Here is a 16,195-nt window from a genome sequence, read left to right on the forward strand (position 1 = left end):
CGGCACATAACAACAACAACAACAACAGGAAGGAAAAAATCATAATTGAACAACAAACAAACAAAAAACTAGTGGGGAGGGGAGGGCACCCAGGTGCTGTGAGGGTGCACAGACTGGAATGGAATTCCTGTCATTTCAGGAGGTGGGTGGAAGTGGGGGATGGCCACACCTCTATTTACCAAGAGAGTGTGGGGTATAAGAGTAACAAGGGGAATATTGCATCTTTCTAGTCTTCAGCCTCTGACTCCTCGGAAGGAAGGTTGGGCAATCTACTTCCGTAGTGATACTGCCTTGGCAACCCAAGGAGGGGTCGCTATAAGTCGGGTCCAACTTGACAGCACATAACAACAACAACAACAGTCTTCAGCCTCTAGTGCAGTTGCTCATGCTGTCCTCAGCAAGCAGAGCCTATTCTTAGTTGCTGCCTGAATCAGAATGCCACTTGCAAAAAAAATGGCTGTGCCTTCAGGAAAGGCAACAGTTCACAGTTCTGTCTGACTCCTTATTCGCTTTATTGCTTTCTAATCATCAGCCTCCAGTGAGGTAGCCCATGCTGTCCTCAGCAGGTAGAACTGATTCTTAGGCTGCTGCCTGGATCAGAATGCCACTTGTAAATATTCAAATTGCCTGTGCTGTCAGGACACCTGACAGTCTGCAGCTCCTTTGGTCTCTTTATTCACTGATTTTATTCAGGTTCTTCTACTAGTTGGTATTCAATCCACTTCTTTATCCTTCCCTTCAAAGTTCAGGGTTCCAGGATTTTCTTCTGTATCTGTTTCAATAGTTTCTTATTTCTTTTTGCAGAGGGTGTGTGTAGTTTGTCTGCCTAGTATGCCACTTTGTCAGCAGTTCTCAGAGAAGTTCTTACTTTTGATGAAGTTCAATTTATTAGCTTTTTCCTGTTATGCATCATACTTTGAGTATTGCCATCTAAGAAATCTTTGCCTAACCTTAGGTCACAAAGATTTTCTCCTTTGTTTTCTTCTAGAGGTTTTGTAATTTTAGGTTTTATATTTAAGTCTCTGTTCCATTTTGAATGAATTGTACATATTGTGAAGTATGGATCTATTTTTGTTTGTTTGTTTGTTTGTTTTACTTATTTTTTAAAATGTGTTTTAAGTGCATGTTTACAGAGATTGTTTTACACTTGTACATTTAGTTTCACTCTCCATTTACCATCCCCACCCATAACCCAGTCTCCTACCCTCCCTGCCCACTACCCCCCCACCGTGCCCCTCATAGTTATGCACTCCTGTGTGTCCTGCATTTCCTCTGTGTGGATGTTGCCTCTCTGGTGCCCCGTGGTCAATTGCTTCAAGGGATACTTTTCCATAGAGTATGTGGGTGCATCACCCTGGGTTGAGTGGTCTGCATGTACATCTTGTTTACCTATTGGTCTGACAGCCAGGCCCTGGGAGTGAGTTTTATTCCAGGCCCAGAAGGTATCCCAGGACCATAATATTGGGGGTCTCACCAGTGGATCTATGTTTTTTGTGTAAGGATATCTGTGGGAGTTAAGTTTGTGTGTCAACTTGGCTGGGCCTGGTTGAGTGGCTGGGCAGCTGGGTGCAGTGTTCCCCATGATGAGACTGGTAATCAATTGGATGTACTGGGAGCAGCTAAGTAGCTACCTTAGGTATGTGGTGTGTTTCCTGTACATAAGAAACAGCTTTGGGAATGGTCACTAGTTTATGGCACGCTTGAATCCCGCATGTAGCCGACTCGTTGTTCAGCAGCCTGCCACACTCTGCCAATCTTGGGACTTTTAATGGAACTGAATTAATGGCCTGCTGTATGGTTGGTAATATTGGGACTGTGCCTTATTACTTGTCAACCTTGGGATTGTCAGCCTAAGCAGCCAGCAGCTGAGTGAAGAAAAGCCTCTAGCTCCAGTGGGCCAGGAGCAAGAGGCAGAGCTGAAGCCCAAGGTTGAGGGGCTTTCACACAACCCCTAGAGCCTAGCGCTTTGAAGTTGGACTTAAAGCCTCCAAACTGTAAGAGAATAAACTCCTGTTTCTTCAAGCCATCCCATTTGTGGTATCTTCTGTTAGAGTGGCACTAGGTAACCAGCACAAAGCCCAAGGTTAACAAGTAAAAAGACACAGTCACGATGTTACCAAACCACACAGCAGGCCATTAAATCAAGTCCATTGAAGTTCCTGAGGTTGGCAGAGCATGGCAGTCTGCTGAACAACAACATGGCTACATGCAGGGTTCAAATGTGCCATAAGCTAGAGACCATTCCCAAAGCTACTTCTTATATATGGGAAGCAGACCGCATCCCTAAAGCAGCTATTTAGCTGCTTGTGGTAGATCCCACCATTGAGTTGATTGCCAGTCTCATCATGGTGAATACTATCACCAGCTGCCCAGCTACTCAACCAGGCCCAGACAACTTAACTATCACAACTTCCTTCTCTAGAGAATGTTTTATTCTGACAAAATGACAAAAGTAGGTGAGACAATGTTTGGCCATTCTCATTTCCAAGGAGCATTCTGGCTGCACTTCCTCCAGGACAGATTTCTGAGTTCTTTTAGCAGTCCACAGTACATTCAGCATTCTTTGCCAATACCACAACTTAAAAGCATCAACTCTTCTTTGGTCTTCCTAATTCATTGTCCAGCTGTCACATGCATATGAGGCAATTGAAAATGCCATGGCTTGGGTTAGGCACATGTTAGTCTTCAAGGAGGTATCTTTACTTTTCAGCATTTGAAAGAAGTCTTTTGCAACAGATTTGCCCAATGCAGTACGTCACCTGATGCCTTGATTGCTACTTCCATTGGTGTTGATTCTAGAACCAAGTAATATGAACTCTTTGACAACTTCAATCTTTTCTCCATCTATCATCATGCTGCTTATTGGTCCAGTTGTGAGGATTTTTGTTTTCTTTATATTGAGGTGTAATTCATACTACAGACTGTAGTCTTTAATTTTCATCAGTAAGTGCTTCAAGTCATCCTCACTTTCAGCAAGCAAAGCTGTGTCATCTGCATATATCAGGCTGTTAATAAGCCTTCCTCCAATCCTGATGCTATGTTCTTCTTCATATAATCCAGCTTCTCAGATTATTTGCTCACCATACAGACTGAATTAAGTATGGTGAAAGGATACAACCCTGATGCAGTCCCTTCCTGATTTTAAACGATGTAATATTCCCTTGCTCTATTTGAACAACAGCCTTCTGGTCTATGTATAGGTTCCTCATGAGTACAAATAAGTATTCTGGAATTCCCATTCTTCTCAATGTTATCCACAATTTGTTACGATCCACACAATTGAATGCCTTTGCACAGTCAATAAAACACAAGTAAACATCTTTCTGATATTCTTTGCTTTGAGCCAAGATCCATCTGATATCAGCTATGACATCCCTCATTCCATGTCCCCTGCTGAATCCAGCTTGCATTTCTGGAAGTTTCCAGTCAATATACTGCTACAACTGTTTTTGAATTATCTTCAGAAAGCTTTTACTTGCGTGTGATATCAATGATATTCTTCGATAATTTCCATATTCTATAGGATCACCTTTTTGGAATGGGTACAAATATGGATCTCTTCCAGTCAGTTGGCCAGGTAGCTATCTTCCAAGTCTCTTGGCATAGCCAAGTGAGTGCCTCCAGCATGGCATCTGTTTGCTGAAACATCTCAATTGGTATTCTGTCACTTCTCAGAGACTTGTTTGTAGCCAATTCCTTCATTGACTTTTTCCTTCAATACCATTTGTTCTTGATCATATGTCACCCCCTGAAATAGATTAATATCGAGCAATTCTTTTCGGCACAGTGACTCTGTGTATTCCTTCCATCTTCTTTTGATGTTTCCTGCATCATTCAATATTTTGCCCATGGAATCTTTCAATATTGCAACTCAAGACTTACATTTTTCCTCAGTTCTTTGAGCTTGAGAAATGCCGGGTATGTTCTTCCCTTTTGGTTTTCTAACTCCATACCTTTGCACATTTCATTATAATAATTGACTTTGTCTTCTCAAGGTGTTCTTTGAAATCTTCTGTTTAGCTCTTCTATGTTGTCATTTCTTCCATTTATTTCAGCTACTCTCCATTCAAGGGCAAATTTCATAGTCTCTTCTGACATCTGGTCTGTTTTTCCTTTGCTGTCTTTTTCATGACCTTTTGCTTTCTTCATAGATGATGTTCTTGATATCATCCCACAATTCCTCTGGTTTTTGTTCATTGACATTCAATGCATAAAATCTACCCTTTTGATGGTGTCTAAATTCAGAAGTGATATAATCAAGGTCATATTTTGGCTCTCGATGACTTGTTTTAATTGTCTTTAGCTTCGTCTTGAACTTGCATATGAGCAACTGATGGTCTATTCCACAATCAGCTGCTGGCCTTGTTTTTGCTGAAGATATTGAGCTTTTCCATCTCCTTTTGCCACAGATGTAGTCAATCTGATTCCTGTGCACCTCATCTGTTGAAGTCCATGTGTATAGCCACTGTTTGTGTTGTTGAAAAAAGATATGAACAATAAATAAGTTGTTGGTCTTGCAAAATTCTATCATGCAATCTCCAGCATTATTTCTAGCTTCAAGGCCAAAATTTCCAACTACTGGTGATTCTTCTGTTTCCAACTTGTGCATTCCATTCACCAGTGATAATCAGCACATCTTGATTGCATGTTTGGTCAATTTCAGACTGCAGAAGTTGGTAAAAATCTTCAATTTCCTCATCTTTGGCTTTGGTGGTTGGTGTGTAAATTTGAGTAATAGTAGTATTAACTGGCTTTCCTTGTAGGTGTATGGATATTATCCTATCACTGACAGTACTGTACTTCAGGATAGATCTTGAAACATTCTTTGTGATGATGAATGCCATGCCATTCCTCTTCAATTTGTCATTCCCAGCATAGATCATATGGTTGTCTGATTCAAAATGGCCAAAACTGGTCTATTTCAGCTCACTAATGCCTAGGATATTGATCTTTATCCATTCCATTTCATTTCTGACAACTTCCAATTTTCCTAGATTCATACTTCATACATTCCATGTTCCAATTTTTAATGGATGTTTGTAGCTGTTTCTCCTCAGTTTGAGTCATGTCACATCAGCAAATGGAGGTCCCGAAAGCTTTACTTTATCCATATGAATGAGGTCATTTCTACTCTGATGAGACATCTCTTTCCCAGTTGTATTTTGAGTGCCTTCTGACCTGAGGGACTCATCTTCCAGCACTCTATTGGACATTGTTTAGGGGCTATTCATAACATTGTACAATAATGTATCAGTGTTTCTCTGCTATTCATAAGGTTTTCAGTGGCTAATTCTTTGAGACGTGGGTTACCTCTTCCTTCTTCTGAGTCTGTCAAAGTCTGGAAGCTCCACTGAAACCTGTCCACCATGGGCAACCCTGCTGGCATTTGAAACACCCATGGTACAGCCTCCAGCCTCACAGCAACACCCAAACCACCACAGTAGGACAAACTGACAGACAAGTTTGTCTCCCTTAGCTGTTCCAAACCTGTCCACGCACTTCCTAGCCTTCCCCCTACCTGTACTGGCTGTCGGCCCTGGCTTCTTCCCACTTCCTGCCTGGATGGGGGCTTCCCTCCTTCCCCTTACCTGGATCCAGCCATTGGCCCTGGCTTCTTCTGGCGGCTTCCTGCCTTAGGTAGGTTCTCTCCCTCCCTCCCCTTACCTGGATCGGGACTGTCACTGCTATTCGTAAGGTTTTCACTGGTGAATTCTATGAGAAGTGGATGGCCTCTTCTTCTTCCCAGTCTGTCTTAGTCTGGAAGCTCCACTGAAACCTGTCCACCATGGATGACCCTGCTGGCATTTGAAACATCAGTGGCATAACCTCCAGCCTCACAGCAACACTCAAGCCACTAGAGTATGACAAACTGACAGACAAGTTTCTCTCCCCTAGCTGTTCTAAACTGCTCTGCTCATTTCCTGGTCTCCCCTGCCAGGATGGGTGGATGTGGTTAAGAAGTTATTCATAACTTTTTCCCATTAATTCTAGTTATATGGACATTCCTATGGCACATACAAATATGTATGTAGAAATATCGTTTGCCAAACTTATACATGGTCATGGGTATTTTCCCTTTTCCCTAGACATACCTGATCACACAATCTGTCTACCTATATATGTACCCATAGATTAATGTTTCTTATTACTAATAATGCAGTATTGTATATGTGAAAGTGTTCATCTTTGTTGTCTGTACCTCTTGTGCACCTCTTTGTGTCTTCCTTTTCCTTAGTGTTACTGTGCTGGTCACTCACTTTCGGTATATTGCCTTTCTCTTCACCCAAATTGCCTGATATCTTTTGATTGAATCCAGGCATTGTGAATTTTACTTATTGGATGCTAAGAATTTTTGTATTTCTATAAATATTCTTGAGCTTTGTTCTTGGATATAGTTATTTGGAAATAATTTGATCTTTTCAGGGCTTGCTTCTAAACTCTGTTAGGCAGAACCAGAGCAAAATTTAGTCTAGGACTAATTTTCCCATTACTGAGCCAAAGCTCTTCTAAGTAATCTATCTGATGCCTCATGAATTATGAAGTTTTTCACTGGTGGGAAATTATTCTCAGCCCAGTGTGAATTCTGAGAATCATTCCCTCTAATCTTTTTGGGTGCTTCTTCTCCCTATCTCATGTAATTTTTTCATGTTCATGCACTGATGAGTACTCAGCTATAGGCATGAGGAAAGCCCCCTGTGATTCTCGAGTTCTCTCGGTGCAATGTTCTCTTTTCCAGGACTCTCCCTTGTGAACTCCAGCTGCTATGGCCTGCTAAGGCTCCCAGCTCCAGCTATATCCAAAGATTGAAGAGCTATGTGCTCTCTGACAGACTATAACCAGGCTGTACCTGGATTCCATCTCTCTGCTCCATGCGTGCACTCTCCATGGCAGTAAGCTGGGGCAGTCAGAAGGCTCACCTTGTTTGTTTCCCATCTTTCAGATGTCTGATCATCAGTGTCTTAAAAATCTTTGTTTCATCTATTTTGTTGGTTATTCTTGTTGTTTTAGATGTGATGGTGAATATAGTTCCTATTAGCCTGTCTTGCCTGGAAGCAGAAGCTGTCACGACCTCCTCAGCAAGTGTATGTTCTTGAATAAATAAATGGGAATTTGCAGAATTCATTCTGTCATTGGGTTGCAAGTAGGAGAAATGTAGAGAAGGGTATCAGAACCTGTTTCTACTTACAATATAACTGGTAATCATGATACAATTACTCCTTTAGTATACTGTCCTGAGGACCTTCCAAACAGAGCACCTCATGGGGAATTCTTTAAAGAACCTAAATCTTGCCTTTATGAATAAAACCATTGGGTCATTTCAGCCCACATCTATCTTGGAGCCGTAACTTCAAAGCAGGCATTGTGGAAGAACAGAGCAAAATCTTTTTCTTATTCCTATGCTGGGATAACTGGGTGCTCTGGTGGCATAGTGCCTAATGCATTTGACTGCCAACCAGAAGCCTGGCAGTTCAAACCCACCAGCCACTCCTCAGAAGGACGATTGGGCAATCTACTTCCATAGTGATACCGCCTTGGAAACCCAAGGAGGGGTCGCTATAAATCAGATTCAACAGTGTTTTTTTTTTTTTTTTAAATGTTGGGATTAGTTATTGTCCTCAAAGCTTCTGAAATGCTATGACTCAACAACCAAAAGGGCGGAGTGCAGGTTAGGTAAGTTTAGATTTCCAAAATGATTTGATTATCAAAATGGTAATTAATTCTTGGACAAATCTCCTACCTACCTCTCTAGCCTCAATTTCCTGCAAGCACTCTACAATTTATAGTTCTATAGACTTGTCATACTGTTTCATGACTCCATGCACTCTTTTTCTCTATCCAGAAAGCCCTTTCCTTCTTTCATCATCTCTGAACTCCTACTCACCCTTTAAAACTTAGTGCTAGCACCATCTTTTCTGAGTAATATTCTCTGACCCTTTCTGATTTTTTGTTACTATACTCACCCTGTGTAAACTTCTGTCATGACCAATCACACTGGGTGATTTACTCCCCTACCTGCCCTCTCAGCCTATAAGATCCTTGAGGGAAGGGACAGTGTCTCATTCAACTTGGCACAGCATCTGGCGCATGTAAGTTTACACACAATCTTGCACTTTTTGAATTCAACATTAGATGCTATTGATTCCTTCTAAATGGGAAGTTGTGGCTTGGAACATTGGGTTACTGCCAAGAGTCTTTTCTGTTTTACGTGGGAGTCCTCTCATTCTTTTCTTTTTTTACGCTGCTCTTTTATATCAAATTTTCCAGGTGTAGATGGTTCCATTCTGGCCTGCCTTCTCCATTTTCAGTCATCTCTGACACAGGCTTTACACAGTACTGTGCATCAGTACTACAACCAGACTAGGATTGGAGGCCTGCGTAGACCCATCTCCTCAGGAATGTCTTTGCACAGTACCCAAGGGAATCTTTGAAAATAAGCCTGGCAGTGTAAACAGAGTAACTGTACTCTCACTCTCACAAATGTGTTCACTGGTCTAACAGACTCATCAGATTTGATAACAAAGTAAAACTTGTGAAAGCAGGAGCCCTTGTAAGGCAGAAATCTGTCAGAGAAAGAAAACTCAAATATTTTCTACTAAATAGAGAGTGATTAAAAAAAAAAAAGAGTGGTGACTGTACCCTTTGGAAAGTGGAAAGTTGGGAGACCTGGAAAAACCAAGCAGTCCCATCAAGTTCTGGCTTTCACAGTTTTCATTGGATTTACTGTTTCTGAGTGGGGAAGTCCCCACTGTTGGTGAAAGTGTATACTGATTCAGACTTTTGGGAACGAAGGTCAATAGTATTTTATAAAATAAATATACACCTAACCACATCTATTCTTTATTGTACATCTATTCTTTATTCTATAAATGTTCACATATGTACAGAAAGGATATTCATTTATTATTACTTAAATTGCAACGAACGTGGCAAGTCAGGATTGGAGGAAGACTCAGCAACAACCTGCAATACGCAGACGACACACCTTGCTTGATGAAAGTGAGGAAGACTTGAACCACTTATGGATGAAGATCAAAGACTACAGTCACAAATTTTTGTAACGTAATATGACTTTTAAAATATAAAATGTTATCTGGTCTCTAAGACAAGATCATTGTTCAACACATACTAAAACACAGTCATAAATTTCCACATTCTTTTGTTTAAAAAAATAAAACCACTAAATATCAAAGGACTATCAACAATTTTTACATTCCTTTGTCTTTGGCAGCACTACAAATTCCACAAATACCAGAAGTCTTTCATTGGGCCTCAGTTTCATCAAACTAAGTGACAGAACCAAGACTATAATCCATTTTTCATTGAACGCACTCCCCCTATATGACACCACAGGCAATGAATGTTGTAATTTGAAAACTGCATGTATGTAATATGAACTCAGTACCCTTGTGTGTTGTCAAGTTGATTCTGATTCACAGTGACCCAACAGGACAGAGAAGAACTTCCCCACCGGGTTTCCCAGAAGCAGATTACTAGGTCTTTTCTCCCATGGAGCTGCTGGTGACTCCAACCGTTGACCCTTAGGTTAGCAGCAGAGAATTTAGCCACTGTACCATCAGGGTTCCTTTCAGACTCAGAGGCAATTAAGCTGAAAATTTTATACATTTATTCCACCCAACACCTGTAAATTTAAAAATTAGAAAAACAGAACTAAACCCAAATGATGAGGCCCCATTTTCTATACTTAATAAACTTAATACTCTAATGACAACGACAGAGTCAATCTTTAGGTATTAGGTATAACCAAGAAAACCAAATCCATTGCTGTCGAGTTGGATCTGACTCATAGCAACCCCTCCTTGGGTTTCCGAGGCAGTATCACTACGAAAGTAGATTGCCCAACCTTCCTTCCAAAGAGTGGCTGGTGGGTTTGAACTGCCAGCCTTCTTCCTTCTGAGAAGATGCTAGTAGGCCTGAACCACCAGCCTTCTGGTTAGCAGTCAAATGCTTTAGGCACTACACGGCCAAAGCTCCTCTTATCCATACAGGCAGTGGGAAGTCTGCAGAAGGCCAGGTGCTCGGGCACTCGCTTTGTCTCATTCATCCAGAGGAGCAACAAGTTCTTTTGTTGTTGTTGTTGAGAATATACACAGCAAAATACAACAATTCAACAGTTTCTACATTGTACAATTCAGTGACGTTGATGACATTCTTCCAGTCATGCAACCATTGTCACCCTCCTTTTCTGAGTTGTTCCTCCCCTTTTACATAAACTCACTGTCCTCTAAAGTTCTTGTCTAATCTTTTGAGTTACTATTGTCAATTTGATCCCCTTTACGTAGATCTTAAAGGAGCAGAGTGCTCATGGCAGACTTTTTTTTTTTTTTTTTTTTACTAGTTATGTTAAGCTATTGTTTTGTTTTAGTAAGACTTCAGGGGATATTTTTGGTGTAAGGTTTAAAGATTATCTCAGGGCAATAGTTTTATCCAGTCTCCATGACTCCAGGAAGTCTAGAGCCCTGGAGAATTTGAAATTCTGTTTGGAGCAACAAGTTCTTGATGTTTAGCTGCCAATGAAGGACAGGGCCAATAACAGGTTTGGGGCCTGGTGAAAAAAAAAAAAACAAGAGCCCTCAGAATATTGTCCAATATAATAATGCTGGAAGATGTGCCCCCTAGGTTGGAAGGCAACAATGGACTCAAGCATGCCAGTGATCAAGAGAATGGTATGGGATCGGGCAGCATTTTGTTCTGTTGTCCATGGGTTCACCATGAGTCAGAGCCAACTCAACAGCAGCTACACCAACTAGCAAGCTAACAAGTCAGCCTGGCACAGTTTCACAGATGCTAGTGGATTCTTGGGTCTGAGGGAAAGGACCTGTATTACTGCAGAATACCAAACAGCACGAGTGTCATGTTTGCAACAGTTCCCCTTACCCCTGTGACCCAAGAATGCAGTGGAACAGCTAAATGGTGCTATATTATAACTGTGGAAGCCTGAGTTTTGGGAACTCCTGATCCTAGAAGGGGGCTGCTACACCAGCAAACCTGTCCAACCTTTGCCCCACAAAGAGACATGACCTTTATTATCCTAGTCAGGAAACACATCTGCACTCTGCTCCAGAGGGAGACACCACCACTATCTTTCAAGGCCGTTTGCTAGAAAAGTGTCCTTGCAAAGATAGTCTGGAACAAAAGTTGTCACAAGATGTATAGAAGTGCCATGGAGAATTGTCCCCACAACCCACAAGTATCTCCTGTGGCACGTGCTTGGGAAACTCTGCTTTCCCAATATAAGGGGAAAGAAATCTAGGGAGAATGGCCTGATCTCCTTGAGCTCAAACACTCTACAGATTGAGGCCACCAGTTTGGTTGAGCTCCTCGCCCAGTGTGGCAGACAGGATGGTGTGTAGCAGACTGTAGTTTGGGGACGGCTTGTCACAGTTGTCATATAATGCTAGGCTGAATATTTTACAAATTCAAATAAATTAACAAAGTTGTTCCCCATTCTATGTGGGACTAACTTCAATGGTGATTTTTAGAGCTTTTTCACTCAGTGATTTAAATAATTTCAAGGTAACTCTTTGTACTTTAAATGTGGTGCAGGGTCATAGCCACAGTAAGACTAAAGTTCTCACTGTGAATTCTCACTATCTGAGCACTATTTACACTTGGGGTAGTGAAGACAAATGATCTGTTAGATTACCACCAAATTCCTAAACCCAAAAGGTTTCTAATCCCTATGGAAAATCAGATTATTCTGAGAGAGCTAGTGTAAGACAACAGTGCAGAAGTGGTATCCAGACGCAGCACAACGACTTGGGTTACCTCCAGCTTAAGTGTGGATCTCAAATGTCAAAACTGTGTTCAATCCTATTTGAAAGGCTAAAAATTAAAGGGTCATGGTTAAGAGGAGGAGAGCTGGACAGAGCTGGCCTAATTTGTGGCTCTAACACTGTCCACGTGACTTTGAGCAAATTACTTAACTTTACTCTCATGAGCAAGCAGGATTTCAAGTATAACTGGGGTTTGGGGAGAAGATAAAATGTATGTATGCAAAGTATTGAGTACAAGACCTGCTACATAATAAATTCTGATTAAGTAATAGTGATGAACGAGTAACATTTGTTACCACCCCCGGGGGGGGGGAGGCGGGAAAGGGTGTGAGCAGGTGTAAGGGTGTGGCCAAGACAGACATGATTTATGCACAGGCATTGGATGGAACAATGCTTTACACCCATAGAGAAGAGACAAAGCAAGATCAGCTTAATAGTGTGGCCGGCATCAGTCATCCATGGACAGTGAGTTACTCTTGCCAGCAGCCAACATGGGAAAATGGTCTGCCTCTCTTGTGTTGCAGAAGTTCCCCACACCCTCCACACTGAGAACAGATATGAAGTGGGGTTGGCCTGGTGTCATACAATACATAAGTCTGGCTAAATAACACCTGGGAAATAATACATGTGCTCAGGGCAAGAGAGGAGGGATGTGCTAATAGGCCAACAGCCACTATTGGGGGTGGGTTTTCAGTCAAGATGACTCAGAAAAAGCATCATTCCACATTCATATCCCATCCAAGGAGCCAGGCCAATACATAGCCACAGTAAGACTGAGGTTCTAACTGGTCCTAAGGGCAAGGTTCATTTGTGGGTTACCAAGAAAGGCAACTCAGAATGTCCCCTTCCGTGTAGTTATTACTACAATAAATTATCTTGGAAGCTACATGTATGAAGGAACACAGGTATGAGTCAGTCCTCAATTTTAAATACGATTTCCTAAAATGAGGTTGGGGACAGGTGGGAATTATAGTCCATTGTTTGGATCCAACTTGGATCTTAATTTTGTCCAGTATTTGTAACAACATACTCTGATTAATGTCAATGGATGTTGAGTTTATTTGTCCCAAAATAATACCACTATCCAGAGAGAAACACTGTCAACATTTTGGTTAATACCCTCTTGTTATCTTTTTATATTCAACAAGTATATTTAGTTATGTATAAGTCTATGTATAAAATGTTAAATAAACTTATATTGAATATTCTATTTTATAATCTGCTCTTTCCCTCACTAAACAAGACCATCTAAAATTTTAATAGCAGTTGTTATTTCTTCCAAACTCTTTGATTTAGACCTGAGGAATCATCTGAAACAACTGTTGCCTTACCTCTTTATTATCAGGCATATCAAAGGCTACTACGTTTAAAAAGTAAAATAAAATCAAGTTTACCTCACTTGAGTTTTAAACAAGGTACAAAATCCAAGTACAGATTTTTTTAATAAAAAATAAAATCCTATTTTAACACAAATTCTACTGTAATTCCTCTTGCTTCATGCTAAGATAGTGTTAGAATCACTTTAGTTGTGTGCAAGCATCTCTGATCTGGAGGAAATGTTGCCTTTGGAACCTGCAAATTGGGTTGATACTACTGAGTTAAGATGATTAGTCATGTAAGATCGTGACCAGTCAGTCATAAGTTTAATAATTACATAACCCTTGTTATTTAATTCAAATAGTTATGCTCAGCTCCTATTTTTCCATAATAACCAACTACACTCCAACCAGTGAATAATATAAACCCAATTGTCATATATGACTGATGAAGACACCATTTCCAGTGACTGTTTATTGAGTGCCGTGACTACAAGTGACATTACACAATAATGAGGTGGTTACAGTCTTGCTCCATTTGCAAATATTTCACAGTTAATTGTAAACATTAGAAAGGCTATTAATAAGTATTACTGATTCTGATTTCTGAAGAACATTTTCAGTGACTATACTTAAGAGGTTTAAATATATATAAGAAAAACTAAAAATCTATTCACTTAAAAAATTATAAGAATATTAAATATGGGTTCACCTTCCATTTTCTATGTCTTTGATCCGTTTGTTTACTATTAATTCATAGAATCCAGGACTTAGTTTTTAAAGTTAACAACTTCTTGGGGTTACTGGGAGGTAGAGTAAGTATGAAAAAGGGAACACTTCAGTTTGGGGCATAAAAGGCTCCCATGCAAACTGACTTATTTATGAACCCCCAAAGTACTTCCACTAGCAAAGACAAGGCCCATTTATTGCTCATTTAGAGGAATATACAGTTGAATATCTCTTTTTCATCTCTCCCCAATCAAAAGTGAAATTATACTATGGTCACAAATAGCAAAGACAACAGTATATTAATTTTAATAAGGGTTAGAACCAGAGGGACAAAACGGCTATACACAAAAGCATACAAATATATCAGCAGAAGTAAAAAACAATAGTGCACTATTTACTTTTACTATTTTCCATACAGATAAACTGTATTAAATGCTCACAGAGGATCTCATTTTACTTAGTGGACGTGGGCCACACAATAGTTTATCTGCCCACTCTGAACCCTCTGATAATGTTAAAATCACTCAGCATATTAATTCTAGATGATCATTGTACTTCACTTAAAGATGTTATGTGTAACTCAGAACAATCAACAATCACAGCCAAAAACATGACTTGTGAACATTCTGAGGCAAGCTAATGCCTCAGAGAGAACCTGCCTGAGTCAGAGGAATATCTGGAAGAAGATCCGCTGGCTGCACTGTAAGCCATGTGTGAGATCAGCATCTTCATGTCACAGAGCACATCCTGTAGGCCAGATGCTCACCAACCTATACAAGGGTCCGGGCAATCCCGTAGGTACGTTTCTAATTGACCTTTGGTAACATCTATCAAGGCTGTGAATACAGTCAGCTGAAAGAAAAGTTAGTTTAACTTAAGGATGTTTTCAATTATTAAGATGTTAGCATTTTTGTACTTCTAAGATTTACTTTAAGAAGTTACTTAATATTAACAATGGCAAACAAAACAATCAATAAAATAGTGTGCCCAGTAGTGAATATAAATAGGCTCTGGAGAGCATCTTTTCAGTTCTTTACAAGGCTTTACTCCTGAACAGTATACCACTTCACCAGCAACGCATCGAGGGGTTTAAGACTCAGTCCGCCACAAAATATAAATCATACAAAGTCAAACAGTATACTATAAACACTCAGGCCTGTGCTATACTTATTTATAATACAGTGGGGAAATACACAGGCACACAGATTACAAAACACACACAAATGCACATGGAGATTCACACAGAATACGGAAACAACATAATTGTGGGCCCATATGAAGGTCTGTGAAAAATGAGAATTAAAGCAAAGTCAGTGAGATGAATGAAGACTTCCTACAGGAGCTAGGTTCTGATCCAAATACTACAGGGCTGGCAGAATTCCTATGGTCAGAGGTAATTCAGGCACTTGTATTTTACAGAGAGTTAGGAAAAAGCCAAGAAATGGAAAAGAAGGAACAATTGGGAAAGGGTGTATGTATGTATACACACACACACACACACACACGTATATATACATACACATATATATTATATACACACACCCACACACCCACACAGTGGGTGACTATTACCAAGCCAGACAATTAGGAAACTTTTTGCATTTTCCTAACTACATTGCTGCTGCTGTTCTAAGGTGTCATTAAGTCGGTTCCAATTCATAGTGACCATATGTATAACAGAATTAAACACTGTGACATCCTCACAACTGTCACCATGTTTGAGTCCATAGTTGCAGCCACTATATCAACCCATTTCACTGAGGGTTTTCCTCTTCTTCCCTGAACCTTTATTTTACCAAGCCTGATATCCTTCTCCAGAGACTAGTCCCTCCTGAAAACATGTCCAAAATACATGAGACAAAGTCTCATCATCTTTGCTTGTAATGAGTGTTTGACTGTACTTCTTCTAAGATATATTTGTCTGTTGTTTTTGCAGTCCATGATATAGTCAATATTCTTGCCAATACCAAAATTCAAAGGCATCACTTCTTCTTCAGTCTTCCTTATTCATTGTCTACCTTTCACAAGCACATGAGGTGACTGAAAATACCATGGCTTAAGTCAAGCACACCTTAGTCCTCAACATGACATATTTATTGTTAAACACTTTAAAGAGGTTTTCTATAGCAGATCTGCTCAATGAAATATGTCATTTGATTTCTTGACTGCTGCTACCATGGGTGTTGATATTGGATCCAAGTAAAATGAAATCCTTGACAACTTCTGTGGTAGTTAAGTTAATTAATTAAGTTAATTAATTAGTTAATTAATTAAGTTAATTAATTAGTTAATTAATTAAGTTAATTAATTAGTTAATTAATTAAGTTAATTAATTAGTTAATTAATTAAGTTAAT

General features: G+C 40.0%; 2 protein-coding genes across 2 annotated transcripts in view; one reads left to right on the forward strand and one right to left on the reverse strand.

Moving 5' to 3' along the window:
- Window positions 1-16,195, forward strand: part of PCM1 (pericentriolar material 1) — a 179,148-nt gene that overhangs the window by 158,146 nt on the left and 4,807 nt on the right. The window lies entirely within an intron of this gene.
- ASAH1 (N-acylsphingosine amidohydrolase 1) overlaps window positions 14,603-16,195 on the reverse strand; it is a 25,223-nt gene continuing 23,630 nt past the window's right edge. Inside the window, exon 13 of the mRNA XM_007954952.2 lies at window positions 14,603-14,692. Within this exon, the coding sequence (XP_007953143.2) occupies window positions 14,603-14,692 (90 nt within the window). The remainder of the gene's footprint in view (window positions 14,693-16,195) is intronic.

This window comes from Orycteropus afer, unplaced genomic scaffold (genome assembly GCF_000298275.1).
Source record: "Orycteropus afer afer isolate SDZICR_OR568_19922 unplaced genomic scaffold, OryAfe1.0 scaffold00483, whole genome shotgun sequence".
NCBI classification, from domain to species: Eukaryota; Metazoa; Chordata; class Mammalia; order Tubulidentata; family Orycteropodidae; genus Orycteropus; species Orycteropus afer.